The 16,241-nt window shown below is 44.7% G+C and overlaps 1 protein-coding gene across 1 annotated transcript in view; it reads right to left on the bottom strand.

Annotated features, from left to right (window-relative positions):
* Window positions 1–4,996: 4,996 nt before the first annotated feature.
* The window catches only part of LOC310889562 (urea transporter 2-like), a 321,801-nt gene continuing 310,556 nt past the window's right edge, over window positions 4,997–16,241 (bottom strand). Inside the window, exons 14-21 of the mRNA XM_083817147.1 lie at window positions 13,707–13,869; window positions 12,796–12,985; window positions 12,159–12,287; window positions 11,019–11,211; window positions 9,939–10,086; window positions 9,200–9,334; window positions 8,298–8,347; window positions 4,997–7,626 (exon numbers count right to left, since the gene is read on the bottom strand). Of these exons, the coding sequence (XP_083673273.1) occupies window positions 7,450–7,626; window positions 8,298–8,347; window positions 9,200–9,334; window positions 9,939–10,086; window positions 11,019–11,211; window positions 12,159–12,287; window positions 12,796–12,985; window positions 13,707–13,869 (1,185 nt within the window). The 3' untranslated portion in view covers window positions 4,997–7,449. The remainder of the gene's footprint in view (window positions 7,627–8,297; window positions 8,348–9,199; window positions 9,335–9,938; window positions 10,087–11,018; window positions 11,212–12,158; window positions 12,288–12,795; window positions 12,986–13,706; window positions 13,870–16,241) is intronic.

Raw genomic sequence — 16,241 nt, 5'->3', positions numbered from 1 at the left:
CAGGAGGTGTCAGTCAGGGGAAAAGGCTTTTTCTTCTGGAATTTCCATGCAGACAAAATATAAATCAAAACAATTTTTATACTTAAAAAGAAGCTTACCATATTCAGTGGAGAAAGTCTGGACGAGTCGAGACGAAATATGAGTCCAACTCATATTTCTCAAGCACATCAGTGTAACTTATTTCCATGCCTGCTGCCCCCCTCCACTTCAGCACGTGTGCAGATACCTCAGGGATAAAAACAGTTCTGCTTTTCTGCTCTGTTCTTGCTGTTCTGCTCTTAATCCCCGGCACGACTTTGTTCACAACATCTATCGTTTGGTATGTTAGCGGGCGTATGACCTTTTAAAACAACCTTCTTCTCTGTGTTTTATCAGCATCAGCTTTCAGCTTTGGCTAAATTGAAAAAAAAACAAAAAACAAAAAACATGGCAAATCCATCCCAAAGCTGTATCAGTCATGTCTGGCTAAATGTAATATCAGATTCCCTTACATACCTCTGCTTGCTGTGTGGATCCTCTTTCCTGAATACATTTTTGTCCTTTCGGGTCAAAGTAATGTAATCAAACTGTGTCTTCCATATCACGTGAATGAAGAGCGATCAAGTGATATGTAATCTGTCTGCGTGTTGCCTTCACCAAATGCCTCTGTAATAGTTTAGGTGCTCTCCTAGCTTTCTGGGAGTTATATTTTTGCACGTGGAAGGAGCAAGTCTTTGGTGCTGTGGACCAGGTCGCACATCTTCCACTATTCTCTACCCTGTAGAGATGAAGTGCTGTAAATTTGGGTGTTTCAGGAGAGAAATGAATGGTATGTACTTTCCACCGAGCCGCAGAGGGCGGCGAGCGTTGAGTGAACTCTGGCAAGGGTTCTGCTCATCCAGACGGACACTGCTTGGGGTGAGGGATGGCAGCCTAAGATCTCCTTAGGGGAATTTTTGCACTTGTATTCTTTCAAGATTGTTGCTGCATTTCTTGTCTCTTGGGTAAAACTTGGGTTTATTGCATGTAGGAAGCTTGCTAGCTGCTAGCAGCGCCTGGCAGAAAAGTTATGTGCAGAGGTGCACCTTGTTGCTAAGCCACCACTGCTCGACGCTCCCTGTTAAGCTGGATTTCTCTCTCCAGGGATGTAGAGTTTGCATTCTGAAGACATTCTGTGATTAGGTTGGGTTTGAGTCACCCTCATCTGACCTGTGCAGGTAAGCTGACAGTAAGTGATCTGTTGGGTTACACTGAAGTGAATCAGAAAGGTCAGTTCAGGGGTTTAGCATTCTGGGTCCTCCTATTTAGGTGGAAACTGTGGCTTTGTATGCAGGGACTGCAGAGACATACGGAAGGGATGGATCTTCCTCTGGCTGAGAGTAGAGGCAGAATATTTTCTGGCAGCAGGAGGTGGCTCTGCATTTGCTGTCTGGTGCTGCCACTCACTGTAGTTGTTCCTTGTCACATGAGTAGAGGAAAGCATTGCACATAACTGAAATAGACACAGAATTAGTGCAGAGTCTAAAGAACTACAAATGCACCTGTGTGTAATGTGTGCGTGCATATGATTTATGTGCAGCTATATATCTGTCCATTTTTAATCTGCTGCTTCTGTCTTTTAACTGAAGTTTGAAAAGAGAAGTGTCTGCAGACTGGAATTGTCAACTTTTGCAAAGCTGACATCCAGTATTGCTGCAATTAAAATTGTAAACCAAAGGCAAAGTCATAAAATAGTTCAAAAAGCTCAAGAACACACGTAGCAATCATTGTATACTAGCTAGAATGAGATCTTGTCTGTTGTGGTTCCCTTTCACATGAGACATCAGGCACTGTGTGGTACGAGATGTGCATTATGACCAGTCTGGGCGCTCTTGCAGGAAGAGTTTCCCCTTTTTCCTCTTTTTTTCTTTTCCTATGTGCTTGTGGAATTGTTTGCACAGTGGAGTCCTGGTCCGTGAGCAGTACCAGCTCACCTCAGTGCTGGTGCTGGAGTGGGCAGAGGGCTGCAGGAGCAGGGCCCTGGGTAAAAGAGGTTAAAGGCTTACCAAGGTAAGGGAGATGTCCCAAGAGATGGCCAGAATGTAAAGACAGGGGATTTAGAGGCAGAAGAGCCAGAGGAGGTAAAACAGGGAAGGAAAAGGGTTGTCTGTATTTGGAAGTCTAAGGTTAAGGCAGCATCTTATAAGATAAGAAAGAACAAGGGCAGAAAATGGAATCGAGTGTAAAACGTGTGAAAGCAGCAGAAGTTAAGAGGAGATGGAGCTCATAGAAAGGACAGAAAGCAAAGGGAAGACGGTGTGTAACTGGGAATGCATAATGAAAATTATGTAGTAATTCCAGATGCAGGGATTTTTTTTTTTTCTTGCCCTGCTAATGAGAGAAGAAATCAGGTCAGGAGAGCCAGATCTTACACAGACTACTTATATCTATCACTGCCAACAACATCTCACTGACCAGTTTTACCCGCACAAAACACGTTCAGCTGCTGAGATGAGCGACCAGTTCAGCAGGGCTGGCAGATGAGATGACAGCATTTTCAGAGACCAGCAGCGAAGATGCCCCTTGACTGCTGAAAGTCCCGTTTGTGTTTTAATGTCTGAGCACAAACAACTCCATGTTGTGTCTGCAGAAGGTTACTTGTAGGGCAGCAAGTCCCACCCTGTGCATGGGAGTGAATTCCAGGACAGCTCGCAGTGACAGTGCAGGAGGGGACCGAGGAGGCTGGTTTTGTTCCCACCGGTCTGTAATTTTCCTCTTCTTAGAAACTGTACTCAGGTTTTTTTGCATCTGTAAATATCCTGCTCTTTCTGCGTCTCGTAAGCAGCTAATATGGGAAGTGTGAGATTATGGGAATGGACACTTCAACAGGAAAGAAAGCTCAAAGATAAAGAGAAGGAATCCCTATTTTCCTTTCAGTTAATTTGCTTTAAAATGAGAAGCAATCTCTTGTTAGGGTAGTTAAAATAGTTCCGGTAACATTGAAAGCTATGCTGCTGGGCTGCCTCACGCTTCGATATGTCCATGTGGTACAACAGCCTGGCCAGTGCCCTGTAGTGCAAGGAATACAAACTTCGCCAGTCACAGACACTTTGTGCTGCACTGAAAGCTGCAGTGGCTGATTTTTCTTAATAGGGTATCTGTCCTCTCCCACCAGAACTATATGCTACAGCGTGGTTTATAGCTCCTTTACGGCCAGGGCACTGGGACCGTTTGTAAAGGCTGCTGGAAAATTCCACTTAAAGAAATTCCTTCTTTTGCTTCCTAGTGCGTTGTTTCGGGGGCACGCTTTTCCTAGTATCATGTGTTTAATTATGCTAACTAACAGATCTGATCCCTGGCCTCCCACTGATCTCAGCCTTATCCGATTAGACTGATAAACGATCCAAGAATGTTTAATCTAAAGGGGGGGGGGGGGGATGTTGTACTTTGATGTTTTTCCAAGCCCAGGGTTCCCATCCATTTCTAGTCTGTCTTCTTGTGATAGGCAAAAGAAAGGGAATTACAGGTTCTCTTAGAATGTGTTTGCATTTAAAGCCCCAAATCTACAATCGCATGCACATGTGGTTTTATTTTACTTACAAAAATAAAAAAAAAATCTTATTCACCTCACCAGGCCTTGAAAGTGGAAAGAATTGCTCTGACAGTGCAAGTGTGCCGTGTTTTCCTAGACGGGTGTATTGTTTGCTCGCGGGGCTGACCTTGTTGCTCACTTAGGAGCATTTGAACGCGTGGTGAGCAAGCCTTCTGCGGGCAGGTGGATGTGCTCTGTGCCTGCAGGCTGCACCCCCCCCCGGGCACTTGGAAATACTGGTTCTGTGTGCAAGATTTCATCCGGTCTCAGGCTGAATCTCATTGCCCCGGCATCTGAGGCTGTAGAAAATGAAGCAACGCGAGTGCCTGTCACATGTTTGCCCTTTCAGCCTCCCCTGGTGCTCGAAAAGATCGGGCTGGTTCCCACTGGCATCCTGCTTTAGCAGCGCCCTGGGTGATGCCCAGAACCAGCAGGTTACAGAGCTGGGAAACTAATTGCCTTGGCCTGTCTGTGCCTCTGAGAAAAAGCAGAGTGAAGGTCTTAAACCACCGGAGTCTTTTCTCTTTGCGAGTTATCCTCCTCTCATTCAAAATCTCCTGGAAGGTGAACTACTGGTAACATGAAAAGGTCCTCACCAGCTGAAGGCATGTTTCTGTAGCAAGGCAGAAACCACCAGAGAGATGTCGTTGTGTCTAACAATTTGTAGTAGGCTTTGCAGTACTTTGTCTCAGAGAGAGGGGTGAATAGCCAAGGGTTTCATCTGAATGCACACCCCTGCTCCCTTGGGGCTGGCATCTTTATCAGCAGGTGAAATAGTCATAGTTGTGGCCGAGCTCTGTGTCAATTCTATCCTTTGTGCTAAATGCCAAGGTGCAGAAGATTAGATAATTACCAATAGGAGCGTTCTTTATATTGTTTATGTTTCATGTAAAAACAAAAATCCCGAAGGCTCTGATAAGAGGTTTTATGGCTGCCTGACCCCAGATCTGGGCACCTAAAGGCTGGTGTGCTGCAGGAGGCACTCCAACCTCCTGGTGCTGGTCCTGCCTCTGCGACACCCTCCTGGCTCTGTTCTCCAGGTCTCCTGGGCTGACCATTTATTCCTTCTCTCAGCATCACCAGGGGTTTAGCATCTTCCCTGCAGGGCTAAATATTGGCCTCTTGGGCACTCGCCCTGGTGCTGGTTTGTACCTGGGAGCTCTGCTGGCAAACAGCCGCTGCTCCATGCCCAGCATCCTGTGACTGCTTATCTAAGGTCGTCTTTGTTCACGCTGCCCTCCCCTTATCTCTGCCCTGCATAAATAATTCCTGTGATTTTGATACCTCCCACATGTGTGTGTCGAAAACAAGAATGCAAAAAGGCTGCTTGAAAAAATTGTGAACATCGAGTAGCATTTATTTAAAGAAAAAACAAACAAACAAACCACCAAACAGAACATTTCAATAATAAGGTAAATCAGCTTTTTTTTTTTTTTTTGGCAAAGTCTGCTATAGATGATAATGGCAAAAGCACGATATGCAAATTCTGAATGCTACACATGGTGAATTACCACGTAACTTTGCATGGGGTGATGGGGAGATGGGGAGGCTGAACTCTCGGGGTAGAGCAGAACGAAAAACTGAGTGATGTGCAAAGGCTGAGACGTGGCCTTCATCTTCTGCTGTTTTCTGTTCTGTGCTTGTGGTTCCTGTACAGTGCTGCTAAAACAGCTCTGTTGCTGAGCAACAGCAAGCTGAAATAGCACCAGACGGAGAAAATCTGCCGATTTACACTGGTCGTAAAGTGTGTCCTCTTACCCGAGTGCAGATTTCGGCAGGAGGGTGAAAGCCAGCCCTTGCCTTTAGCCCCCTGTGCTAGTGGCCTGCCCCCCTGGGGCACACATGGCCTGGGACACTACAAGATATCCTTTTTCTGAAGAGTTTGACAAGTGGTGAGGTGCATCCCCTGGCCAGAACAGGCCCTCCTCTGACCCCAGGCTAGAGCGTGAGTGGCCTCCCTCGGGCTGAGTCCTGGTGGTCTGGGCTCGGGGAGCTTTCCAGCCCTGCCTGCAGCACAACGCCCTGCCTTCGACTATACGGGAGCGTAACGAAGTATAAAGCAGTATAACGAGCAGAAGTTGGAGGTTTCCTAAATATCTACGCTCCCACTTGGATTTCGTAATTTTACTTCCCAATTTTTTCTCGGCTATTTATGTAATTTAAGAGAGAACCTCCCTTTGGAGGAGCTTAGTAATGAAAAAGAGAGGAAAATATATACCCACCTCAAAGAGATACTGGTTTGTTTCCAAAAACAAACAAACAAAAAGCTCCATGCAACATTATGTAGATATTTATCAAATAAAGCACAGTAAATGGCACGTTTTGGAAGCGATCTCTGGAGCATCAGTCATACAGCAGTACTGTCAAACAGCTGAAAATGCAGTGTTTCATCAGAAGATGCTGCTAACAATTCATCCCTAATGTTTTGCACTCAAATCTTTGTCACGTTCATAAAAATACATTTTTTTTTTCCCAACCTCAAAAATCAGGAGTGGCATGATTTGCAAGCTACTTCTTTTTTCCTCTGCCACGAGAGGACCAGGAACAACATCAAAGTACACAGGCTAATACAAACTGAAGGAGTGTGGAGGAGAGTGTTTGTCGTGAAGCTGTCAGGCCCATATTCTCTACCTGGTATCCCTGGTAAGGGATGATGATGACAAAGTCTTATGGCCAAAACCAGTCTCTCAATGAGTGAGGTGGCCAAGTGAACACCCCGTGAGGCCACCGGCACTGTTGGGTGCAAATCCTCACCCTCCTTCCCAACCTGCAGACCCCGCAGTCTGGGTGGAGGTGGCGCGGGGCTGATCTGCTGCAGGCTCTGCTGCATCCACCAGCCCCCAGCCTGTCCCCTGCCTGTGGCAGGGCAGAGGGAAGCAGCAGAGCAGCCCCAGGCTGGGACAGGATGCTGGTTTGCTGCTTGGTCTTCATGGACCGGGTGGGATGGTGTAGGGAGAGGTCAGGATACACTCATTATTTCTGCTTATGCATGGGCTGAACAGAGCCCTTCCGTTGCATAGGGAAGGAACTGCAGTGGTTTGCTGCTGTCCTCTCCCTTGCGAGCCTGTGATCGAGTTTGGGTAATTCGGAAAATCATGAGATAAGCACAAAATCATGACACTCTTTTTTTTTTTTTTAATAGAAAAAGATTATTTTTACTGGTATCACCTTTCTTGGCCTTGAGCTTACAGACTTTTCTCTGCAATGGTGTGGGTCTGAAACAATTTTTTCATGAAGTGTTAGAACCCAGTGCAAACTTCAACACCCAAAAGCTGGGGCTTATAGCTACCCCTTCTCCACCATTATTCTGATTTTACCACAAGTCTTGCAAGTGTTAGCAACACTGCCTGCAATTCATCTCTGTCCATTCTGCGTGTGATGATTGTTAATTCACATCTTTCGCCACCATGCTCGAGATCCTCCAGGCAGATTTCTTCATCACCTATTTTCTACTTAGCAAACTGTGCTCTTTATTCCAGTTCTCTGCTACTACGAAGCTCCCTAAGATGTATCCTATTGCTGTGGTAAGCTGGGTTTAGCCATTGATTAGGAGTCCCATCAGATGCCGAGAGATGCTCTACTCTTTATTGCTTTATGTTTGATTGCTGTAACTTGTATGTCACAAACAGATTTTTCTTTTTGACTTTTAAGTTGTTTCCCCACTGTCTAAAATTCAAGCATCTTTTCAGGAATATGTGCTTTTAAATCATTACAGATTAGCCTTGGGAAAGGTCCCTCCAACTCAGCACAGCTCTATCTAATCAGGACAGAACAAAAGATTGTGTTGGAAAAAGTCTCTTCATTCAAAGGTGGTGGGTTTTTCTGGTCTTTTGACTTTATAGGGGGAATACCTTGTGCTCTTGCCTTACAATCTGCAAAGTATCTCGCTTCTTGGGTCTTTATACATCACAGCAAGACATCTGATGTTTCTTCACCCTCAGGTAATATGCTCGGTTGGCTTCTGGATAGGTGACTTTGGAGAGTGGTAGCTTGTAGATGGCAGAGAGGTTTGTGGTTATTAACAGGAAGGTCAGTGCAGATAAGCAGAAGGACCAGGTTCCTGATGGCAACCCAAACTGCAGATTAAAAACAAAACCCATATTTACTATATATTTGTCTTTTGTTTGGACCACCAGCAGTCCTGAAAAAAAATACTCAGAGCCAGGCAGCTTGGAATAAGCTTTCTCAAGGAAGTCTTGACTTGGTTTTGCAAAAAGGATCTCCCTGGAGAAGCAGAATTTGAGATCTTGACATTGTGCATTAACCTACTGGCTCTGGCAAGAAGGATGCCTTCTGTTTGTGCATCTGCAGAGATTTTGGATGGAGCTGAGATGGGAGTGGATACAGAAACATTCATCTTTACCCTGGGCTGTTGCATTGCCTGCCTTTTGGCACTTGGGCAAAGGAATTAAACCAAATTTGTGGTGTTACCCATGTGGAAGGACCTTTTCTCAGTCACTTCAGGCAGAAAGTATAGCCACATCATTATTTCAGAGCTGTTGAGGGCAGATCTATGGAAGTTCGTGCAGGCTCCTAGGATGAGGAGTAGTAAGTAATGACTGCAAGTGCCATGTTTCAGTGGGAACCACACCAGCCCCTGGGCAGATCATGTTCCCTCACCTAGATCTGCCCTGCCTTTGGCTGAGTTGTGATCTGAGCCTCGATGTTTTGCCTCACAAGTCAGGAAAATAGAGAGTGTGTTCTAATTTGTCTTTGTGAACAAGCCTTTATCTAATAACCTGCTTACCACAGACAACATGTTTGTCATTGTTGCTCCCAGATAGGCACTGAAGAGCGCTGTGAAAAAGAAAGATAATTCCTGGTGAGTTCAGTTGATCTCAGCATGGAGGAGACCAGCAAGGAGAAACATCTCTCACACTGCCTTGGGTAGCTCAGCCACTGCTTATAGCAATGTCTGGGCAGGCCTTCTTAAAGATCTGTCCTTTGCCCAGTGTCCCCTGCAACACCTGAAACCCATGGAAAGGGCAAAACAAAAAAAGACTGAGTGATAAAAAGTGTGACTATAGAAACAGAGGCTTTTGAAACATGCATGGAAAGTAAGTAGGTTGATGGATGGAGTTAAATAGGAAAATAAGCCTTCCATCTCTCCTGCCTCTAAGGCTAGAAGGTGGGTCAATGAGATACAAAGCTAAATCTTTTTTATACGCACACCGAATGAGCAATAGTTTCACTCCCAGCTCCCTGTGATATTGAAATTTCATATGGAATTGCCTTATAAATAATTCTTCAATCATTCTGCGTGGCTTAGCCTCTGGTATCCATTTCCATAGACTGGGGAAGCTGCGTTGTCTAATTTCAGGTTCAGATTCATCCTGAGCTCCAGTTTTCTCAATGAACACAATTAATCTCAAAGCTAAGTACCTAATTTTGAATATGTTAGTTAAACCACCGATTGCTTCTTTTGTTTTGAGCACAGCTCTTGGCTGGAAGTCAACGCACCGCTTTTATTTTGTCAGGGTGCGTTAGAGCAATAGCTCCAACTTCTGCCTCAGTCCTTCGTCAGTCTCACCCGAGTCCATCTGCCTGCCTAGAGGTGGCCATCTGGCTTCAGCCCACCTCTAGCAGCAACACATCTTATCTCGTTTCAAAGGGAAGTATGGCAGCAGTGAAAATCCATAGGGTACGTACCACAGGCAATTGCCAGCAAATGTGTCTGCCAGGTGAACGCATAGAACATGCCTCCGATGGCGATACAGGAGAGGGAGCTGTTGTAGCTCCACAAGCCGGAGTAGATTTTGCTAAAAGGTGTTGCTAAGCTCAGTGCTGTAAAATAAGTCAAAGATGTGTCATTCCTTGGCCAAAGAGATAAAAGCAGCTGAGAAACGGCACAAACCCAAGTTTTTGAGGGTTCAAGCCTGCATGTGTATGCTGAGTCCCTGTTTGTGGTCACGTTGCCATGGTCTAGGGCTAAACCTGTTCAGTCTAATGCAATCACTGTGGACTTTCCCTGGTGCTGCTGGGCTGAATTTGGCCTTATGGTTTCACCAGAAGACATATGAGTGAGCAAGTGTACGTTTGAACTCTGAATGTGTCCCTGAGGCCTGCACATCCAGACTCGTGGCAATGACTTTTATTAAGCTGCTCCTAAAAGCATCCGAATATATCCAGAAATGAAGTATTTCAGGATAGAAATTCATTTCAGCCAAAAATGCATTACTTTCCTCTGAAGGTTTCCACTGTCATAAAATGAGGTAAGAGAATGCGGAAGTCAATCAAAAGAATTCTTAAAACAGAAGTGGGTATTTTTTTTCAAGCAGCCATTCTCCAATGGAAAACAGATTTGTGACTGTAAATGTTCCAGTCACTCCACTTCCTCCTCTATTCTCTGTGCTTCTGTAGAAAGCTGTGACACAAATCAAATCCTTACCTGCCAGCATCCCCACTGCTGATCCAATTGCCGCGTGCAGACAGATGAGTGGAGATGAGATAAATAAAGCAAGCAGGAAAATTCCCCCAGTCCAGGGGTTGTCGCAGCCATAAACCTGACCCACCCCGACTGGAATGGATTGTAGTAGCTGTGTGAATGAGGAGGAAAAAAAAAAAGAGGCAATTTTTTATCCACTTTGGTGTTTTGTTTTAAACCTAGTTTTGTTGGCTGCTTTCAACCTAATTTGAAAGTTACAGAAGTTGTGCTTGTTTCAGGAGGTTTTGTGAAAATAGTGGCTTGGATGGGAAGAAAATGATGGACCAGAGCGGTCCATCCCAGAGGGCTGTGCCCTCCCCTTGGACAGGTGAGAAGAGCCTAACTTGTTTGAAGCTGTAGAGATGGTTTTGAGACACTTTTCCCCAAAATGTTCTGTCCCATCCATATGGAACTGTTCATTTACGGTCCGCATAAAGCTTTATGTCATGATAAAGGTTCTTCTAGAAATGCTATCAGAGTGGATTGCTATTCAGTGTCAATTAACTTCCTTAATCACACCTGGGAACCCTTTAAAATAGTCCACTGAGCCTTAGGGGAAAGTGCTTACTGTAGTGTCTGTGCTGCTTACCATGCTACGCAGAAGCATAAAGTGTTTCTTTGGAAAGGTCCCACCTGAATATTAACTGAAACTATGTGAACATACGCCTGCACCCAAGTTTATAACAGTTTTGTCATGGTAATATCTGCTTGCTCATTCCTTATCAGAAAGACTGTGCTTTGATGCATTTTTAAAAATCCTTTCTGTGTAGAAAATTGAAAATAACCTATGAGTCAACTGGTAGCCTCAGTGTAGCTTTAGCTGTGGAGTGGTGAGCAGTATACCCACAGTAATGGAAAATTAGACTGCAGAGGCTCTTTGAAGCTGGTAATATATACATTTAGATACAACTGTAAACAAAAGATACCAGATACCAGAAAGATTCTCATTTTCAAGCAATCAAAAATATAAATTCCTGGAGTAAACCCTTATGTATTGGATAATAGCTGTTTTATAAATGCAATGTTTTATAAATGCAATTCTACCATTGACATTTCAGCGTCTGTCCAGGTGATGTTTGGTGTTGCTGTTGCAGGCTGAATGATGGTTGTAGGGAAGAAGAGGTTGTAGGGTCCTGATGCAGCCAGATAGAGGGTCAAGGCCAAGTTGAAAGGCAAGGTGAAAACAGGCAGATCCCACTTACAGAAGACTGAGCCTAAAGCGCTGGTGAAAACAGGGCTGAAAGAAGAACAAAATGGTCTCACTAGGAGCTCAGCAAACTCCCTGCCCTCCACAGGTCAGTTAGCACTATACAGATTCCTGCTGTCTTATTTGATATGATACACAGTGAATTTGGTGACTCTAAGGGGTCCAAAGCGTGGAGGATCCAGAGATTTAATGGAGTTATTCCCATGCCAGTCTCAGTGACTTATTATTATTTAGTACTTAGTGACTGAACATAGGACACCAGTGCCAGGTCTAAGTGACCTGGAAGGAAGGCTGTGTGTCCTTGTTCAAGCTTGTGGATCAGGATCGTCAGAAGTAAAGGCTGACATCAAAGGTATGCTTATTAAAGTGAATATATCAGTACACGAACTTCAGGCAGACAGATGATACACATGGTCTAGCAATATCCAACTAGATATTAGGGGACCAAAGATCAGCATTCAAAAATTTCAAGTGTCCAAATACCTGGCAGATTATGGTGTCGTATGAGTAAACTATTATTGCTTGTTTGTTTTCATTAGCATCAACCATCATGTCTTGAGATCACTGAGCAGCTTTTGTGCCCAGAGAAGTAAATTTTCATGACACTTTTATATGGTGGCTTAAAGAGATGAAATGCTTATGGTTGATCATAGCAGGGAATGCTTCTCTTGAGACAAAAATGAATTAATGCGTCACAGCAATATGGCTAACGTTAAGGGCATTGAATTACATATGATCAACCATCAATTTTCCTTTTATCCGTTTGGTTTATTTGTGTGATTATGTGAGTGTTTTATTTGTTTTGGGATTACATTCAAGTTTAAAAGTGCAAATAATTATCCAGATTTAGAAGCACATATATGCCAGTTATGTTTCTTTTTTACTGTAGTCTGTATAGCACATAAAAATACAGTGGCTCCGTCTCAGTGAGGAAACACTGGGACTGGAGTAAGAAGCAGAAGAGATGTCTCACTTACCACATCATGGACATCAGCGCTACTGGCAGTAGAAGCCACCAGTGGTAGTCTCCCTTAGCAGAGAAGACTGCCATGAGCAGTCCCACCAGGACCCCGTTATAGCCATGCAGACCTGCTGCTATGGCTGCTCTGTGGGAAGAAAACAATTGTCTTGAGGTCTTCTCCCCTGCGGGTGCTTTGCGTGCATCATCTCCTCCCTCCCTCCCTCCCCATGCAGATGGGACTTTGTGTGACGATGACCTGCCAAGGCTTGTGCACTGACCGGCCTCCAGCTTCACACTGACTAGAGTCCCGTGTCCCCTCAGAACCAACTATTCTTTCTGCAGTTATCACAGAATGGCTTGGTTTGGAAGGGACCTTAAAGGTCACCCATTTCCAACCCCCTGCTATATGCAGGGATGCCACCCACTGGTTCATGTTGCCCTGGGCCTCATCCAACCTGACCTTGTTCCCCTCCAGGGATGGGACATATGTTCAGTGGAGGGGTTGTGTTCAGTGTCCCTATGGACCAGATGCAGCCGGTGCTGGTGGGAAGATCTGTCTGGCCATAACAGCTCTAGCTAGGGCTAAATTCATGCTTTTCATGCTTATTTAACACTTGGCAGTTTTGTTCTGAAGGGGCAAAGGATGGACTTACCTGTCCTGGCCCAGAATAAGTGCTGTTAAGGTTGAGACCACTGTACCTACACAGCCTGTGAGTGTCCACCAGGGGTTCTGTACCAGGAAGCCAGCTACTACGATAAGCCCACTGAGGGGATTATTGACAAACATCACCTGGGATATCCCACGCAGCACCCAGTCGATAAACTGGATCACGATAGGCTTGTCTGGAAGAGATCAAATTAAGCAATGAAAATAACTAAAAATGCACAGATGCGACTGATTTGGGATAGTTTTTTTTTTTTTTTTAAACTCAAAAACAATTTTGGCAGTAGAACTTGGCAGCATGACTGAAGCAATGAATCAACAAGACTGTAAAACCTGACTGGGATTTATTACGGCCTATACTGAAGTCTTGCAGCTGGAAAGCTGAGATGAACAGTGTGGTTGCCAGAGTCCCCTGTTATAAAGTACCCCGGACCAGCTTCGTATGAACTGGCTAATTTATGATGTCTGTACCTCAGATGGCAAATTGTGTGTGTATCCTGTTGCTGATTTATTATGGGGACCAAACACACTTACCTGTGTGTAATTTAGCTTCACAGTGGCATTAGGCTTGACAGAAACTGCTCAGCTGATAGGGGAGGGAACGTTATGAGGAATGGCAGAGCACGGAATAACCATACCAGGCTTTGTTCTGTGGGACTAAATTCAGTTTGTACATGGCGTGTTGGGAGGTAAATGTCACCTCAGCCATCCTCAGGATTTAAGTAGTATGTGGCTCTCTGCAAAAAAGCTGATCTTTCCTCACTAAAAAGACATAAATCAAGGCAGAGATTGTTTCTGTTCTACTCCAACTTGAATCCCATTACTGAGAAGTTAGTTATTACTCCTTTGGTATAATTCTTCTTTGGAATCCCCTTATTAATTATGGCGAAGTAGCTTTACCTCTTAGCCAGGCTCCAAATTCCTTCATGTCTCCTGTGATGTACCCAACAGCTCTGCAGATTCTCTTTCCACCTTTGCTCAATGGACTTTGCTTTCTTGGTTTTCTTTCCCTGTTATTTTCTGTCTTGACATCAACACTGTTTTCCATGGTGAGGTTTTGACCCTGTGGTGGAATTCAAGGAAAAAAACCACGTTCATTATGATGCCTCTTACTTGTCCCTGCTTATTTGCTCTACCACACATTATTGCTCATTGTATGTTATGCTGGAGCCTGAAAGAGGAAAACCCTAAGTCTGAATGCCTGGTTCCCGTGTCTCCATGAGCACATCCTCTCTTCGTGCTCTCTTGGGGCCCTGTGCTGTCCTTCCAGATGTTCATGCAGCCATAGATTTGAACACCAGGAGGAACTGCTGAGCCTTGTGTCATAGTGGTGGTTCACCTGGTTTTAACACCCTGATCAGCCGTATCACGTTGTCCAGAAATCAAGCAGTTCTCGATGTAAGGGCTGAATTCACAAAGAGCAGGGTGGCATTACCAGACACTGGCTTCACAGAAGTGGAAGCCCACCTCAAAATTCAACTTGGTCAGAGATTTTCCGACACCTGAGAAGCTGCTTCAGTGATTGATTACATTTTCCCTGCTGCTTAACCTGTACTTCCAGTTTGAACTTATCCATCAGCCATCGACAATAGGTCCCTAACATTAGGTTTATGGGGTACAGGTGCCTCTATACAGGCACCGACGGTGGTCAGTTCAACCTTTCTCACGGGTATGGGCTCAGCTTGAGGGTTGTTCATGGAGCCTTACTCAGTTACCAATACGCATACACACGTTGTTTTCTGCTCCATTGAATTTTACTTTTGTCTACTCTGTCTCCAGAAGTACCCAGCGCTGATTTAAGAAATTAGAGATCATACTGGAAGTGCTTCTGCCTTCTCTCTGCCCCGTAACGTGCTAGGTGGTCTGCACCGACCTTTCTTCATCAACATAAGACAAGACAGGTGACCACAGCCTGTAAAAAGAAACCCTTAGGGAGTAATGAAAAGACTCTTATTACATTTAGGACATGCTGTATCAAGCCTTAAATAAGGTAGGAGAGCATGGTATAGAGGTGCTTTGGCCTAGATGAGGTGTTTGGAGCATCCACATGGGGCTGGCAGATATGGGGTGCCATATGGGAGATGTCTTTTGGATCAGGAGCTGCTGCAATGCACTTTGGCACCTCATACAGCTCTAGACAGCTTCATTCAGGTATGTGGCTCAGAGACTTGCATCTAACTGTAAACATTGTTGTTTTTTTTTTTTTTTTTTTTAAAAGTCTGGTGGCTGATTTGTTATTTGTTTAAGCGCCAATTCTCAATATGAAGTCAGCAAATTAAAAGCAGTCAAACCTTTCCCTGGAGTATACTCAGTTTCCTGAAGAGTAAGACTAATTCTGGGTAGTTGTCAAGACAAAGAAAACACAAGACGAGGCACACTGTTGAATGAATACAGAACCAGAGCTGCCTTGGTTCTCCCCAGTGAGTAACAGGTTGTGGAAGAAGTAAAGTGTTTAGGTTGTGGGTTAGTAGTCTAAATAAGATGATACAAGCGCATAAGTGTTGCAGTTAGTCCTCGACTCACTTGTGACTTCTTGGCAGCTGGGGAAGAGAATTCACACGTCAGAAATACAGGTGCTGAGTAGTTAGGCTGAAGCAGCCTCTCCCCTGGGCATTACCCTGCAGACCTCGGTGTGTGGGGAAGCAGCTCTGAGTCTGGCTGTGGGAATGGGTGGTGGATGTGCACCCTGGCCAGTCCCTTGCTGTGCGTTGCTGGAGGGCTGATAGCGACATTTCACCAAGCAGTAAATATTTGCAGAACTAATACATAAAAAATAAGCACTTTATGCCTTCTGGGAGGGCCCAGCTCATGCAAGGATGGGTTCTGTGTGAGAGTGGCTGAAGGCAGAACCAGTGTAGAAGAGTGTGGAATCTGCATTGGGATAGGCCACAAAGGCAAGGAGCTTAGCTAGAGGAGAAAGAGAAGAAAAGGATGAGAGCATTGTTAGGGACAGTGTCTTGGTGCTGGAGGGCTTTTTCCCAGCTCAGTTATAATTCATTACCTTGATTCATTAACCTTCGCTTTTCTCATATTTTATTCTGAAATAATGGAATAAGTGAATTGGATGCACTTTCAGTTAAATCAAAATTTCCAGCCAAGATAAATGCTCTTCATTTGGTGCATTCATTCAAGTGCATTTACATTTTTAATTTAAAGCATCTTCCTCTTTGTGGAACTTAGGCTTTCTCTGGTGCTAATTCCTAAAATCAAGGCTGTTACAATTGCATTTGCAGAGAGCTGCTGCATGTCCAGTGCTAGCACGCCTGAAATGCTTCCCTGCATGCTGAGCGAGGAGGTTTTTTGCACCACAGTAGTCTGGAGATGTTCTGGGACATAACGTGTCTGCACAAGAAGTGTCAGAGCCACTGTCTGCTCTGTTCACACAGTGGAAAAAGGGGTTGTGTTGGGGGCCCTAATTCATCAAAACGCATACTC

Source organism: Anser anser (assembly GCF_964211835.1).
Source record: "Anser anser genome assembly, chromosome: Z".
NCBI classification, from domain to species: Eukaryota; Metazoa; Chordata; class Aves; order Anseriformes; family Anatidae; genus Anser; species Anser anser.
This window is presented reverse-complemented; position numbering and strand designations above follow the sequence as displayed.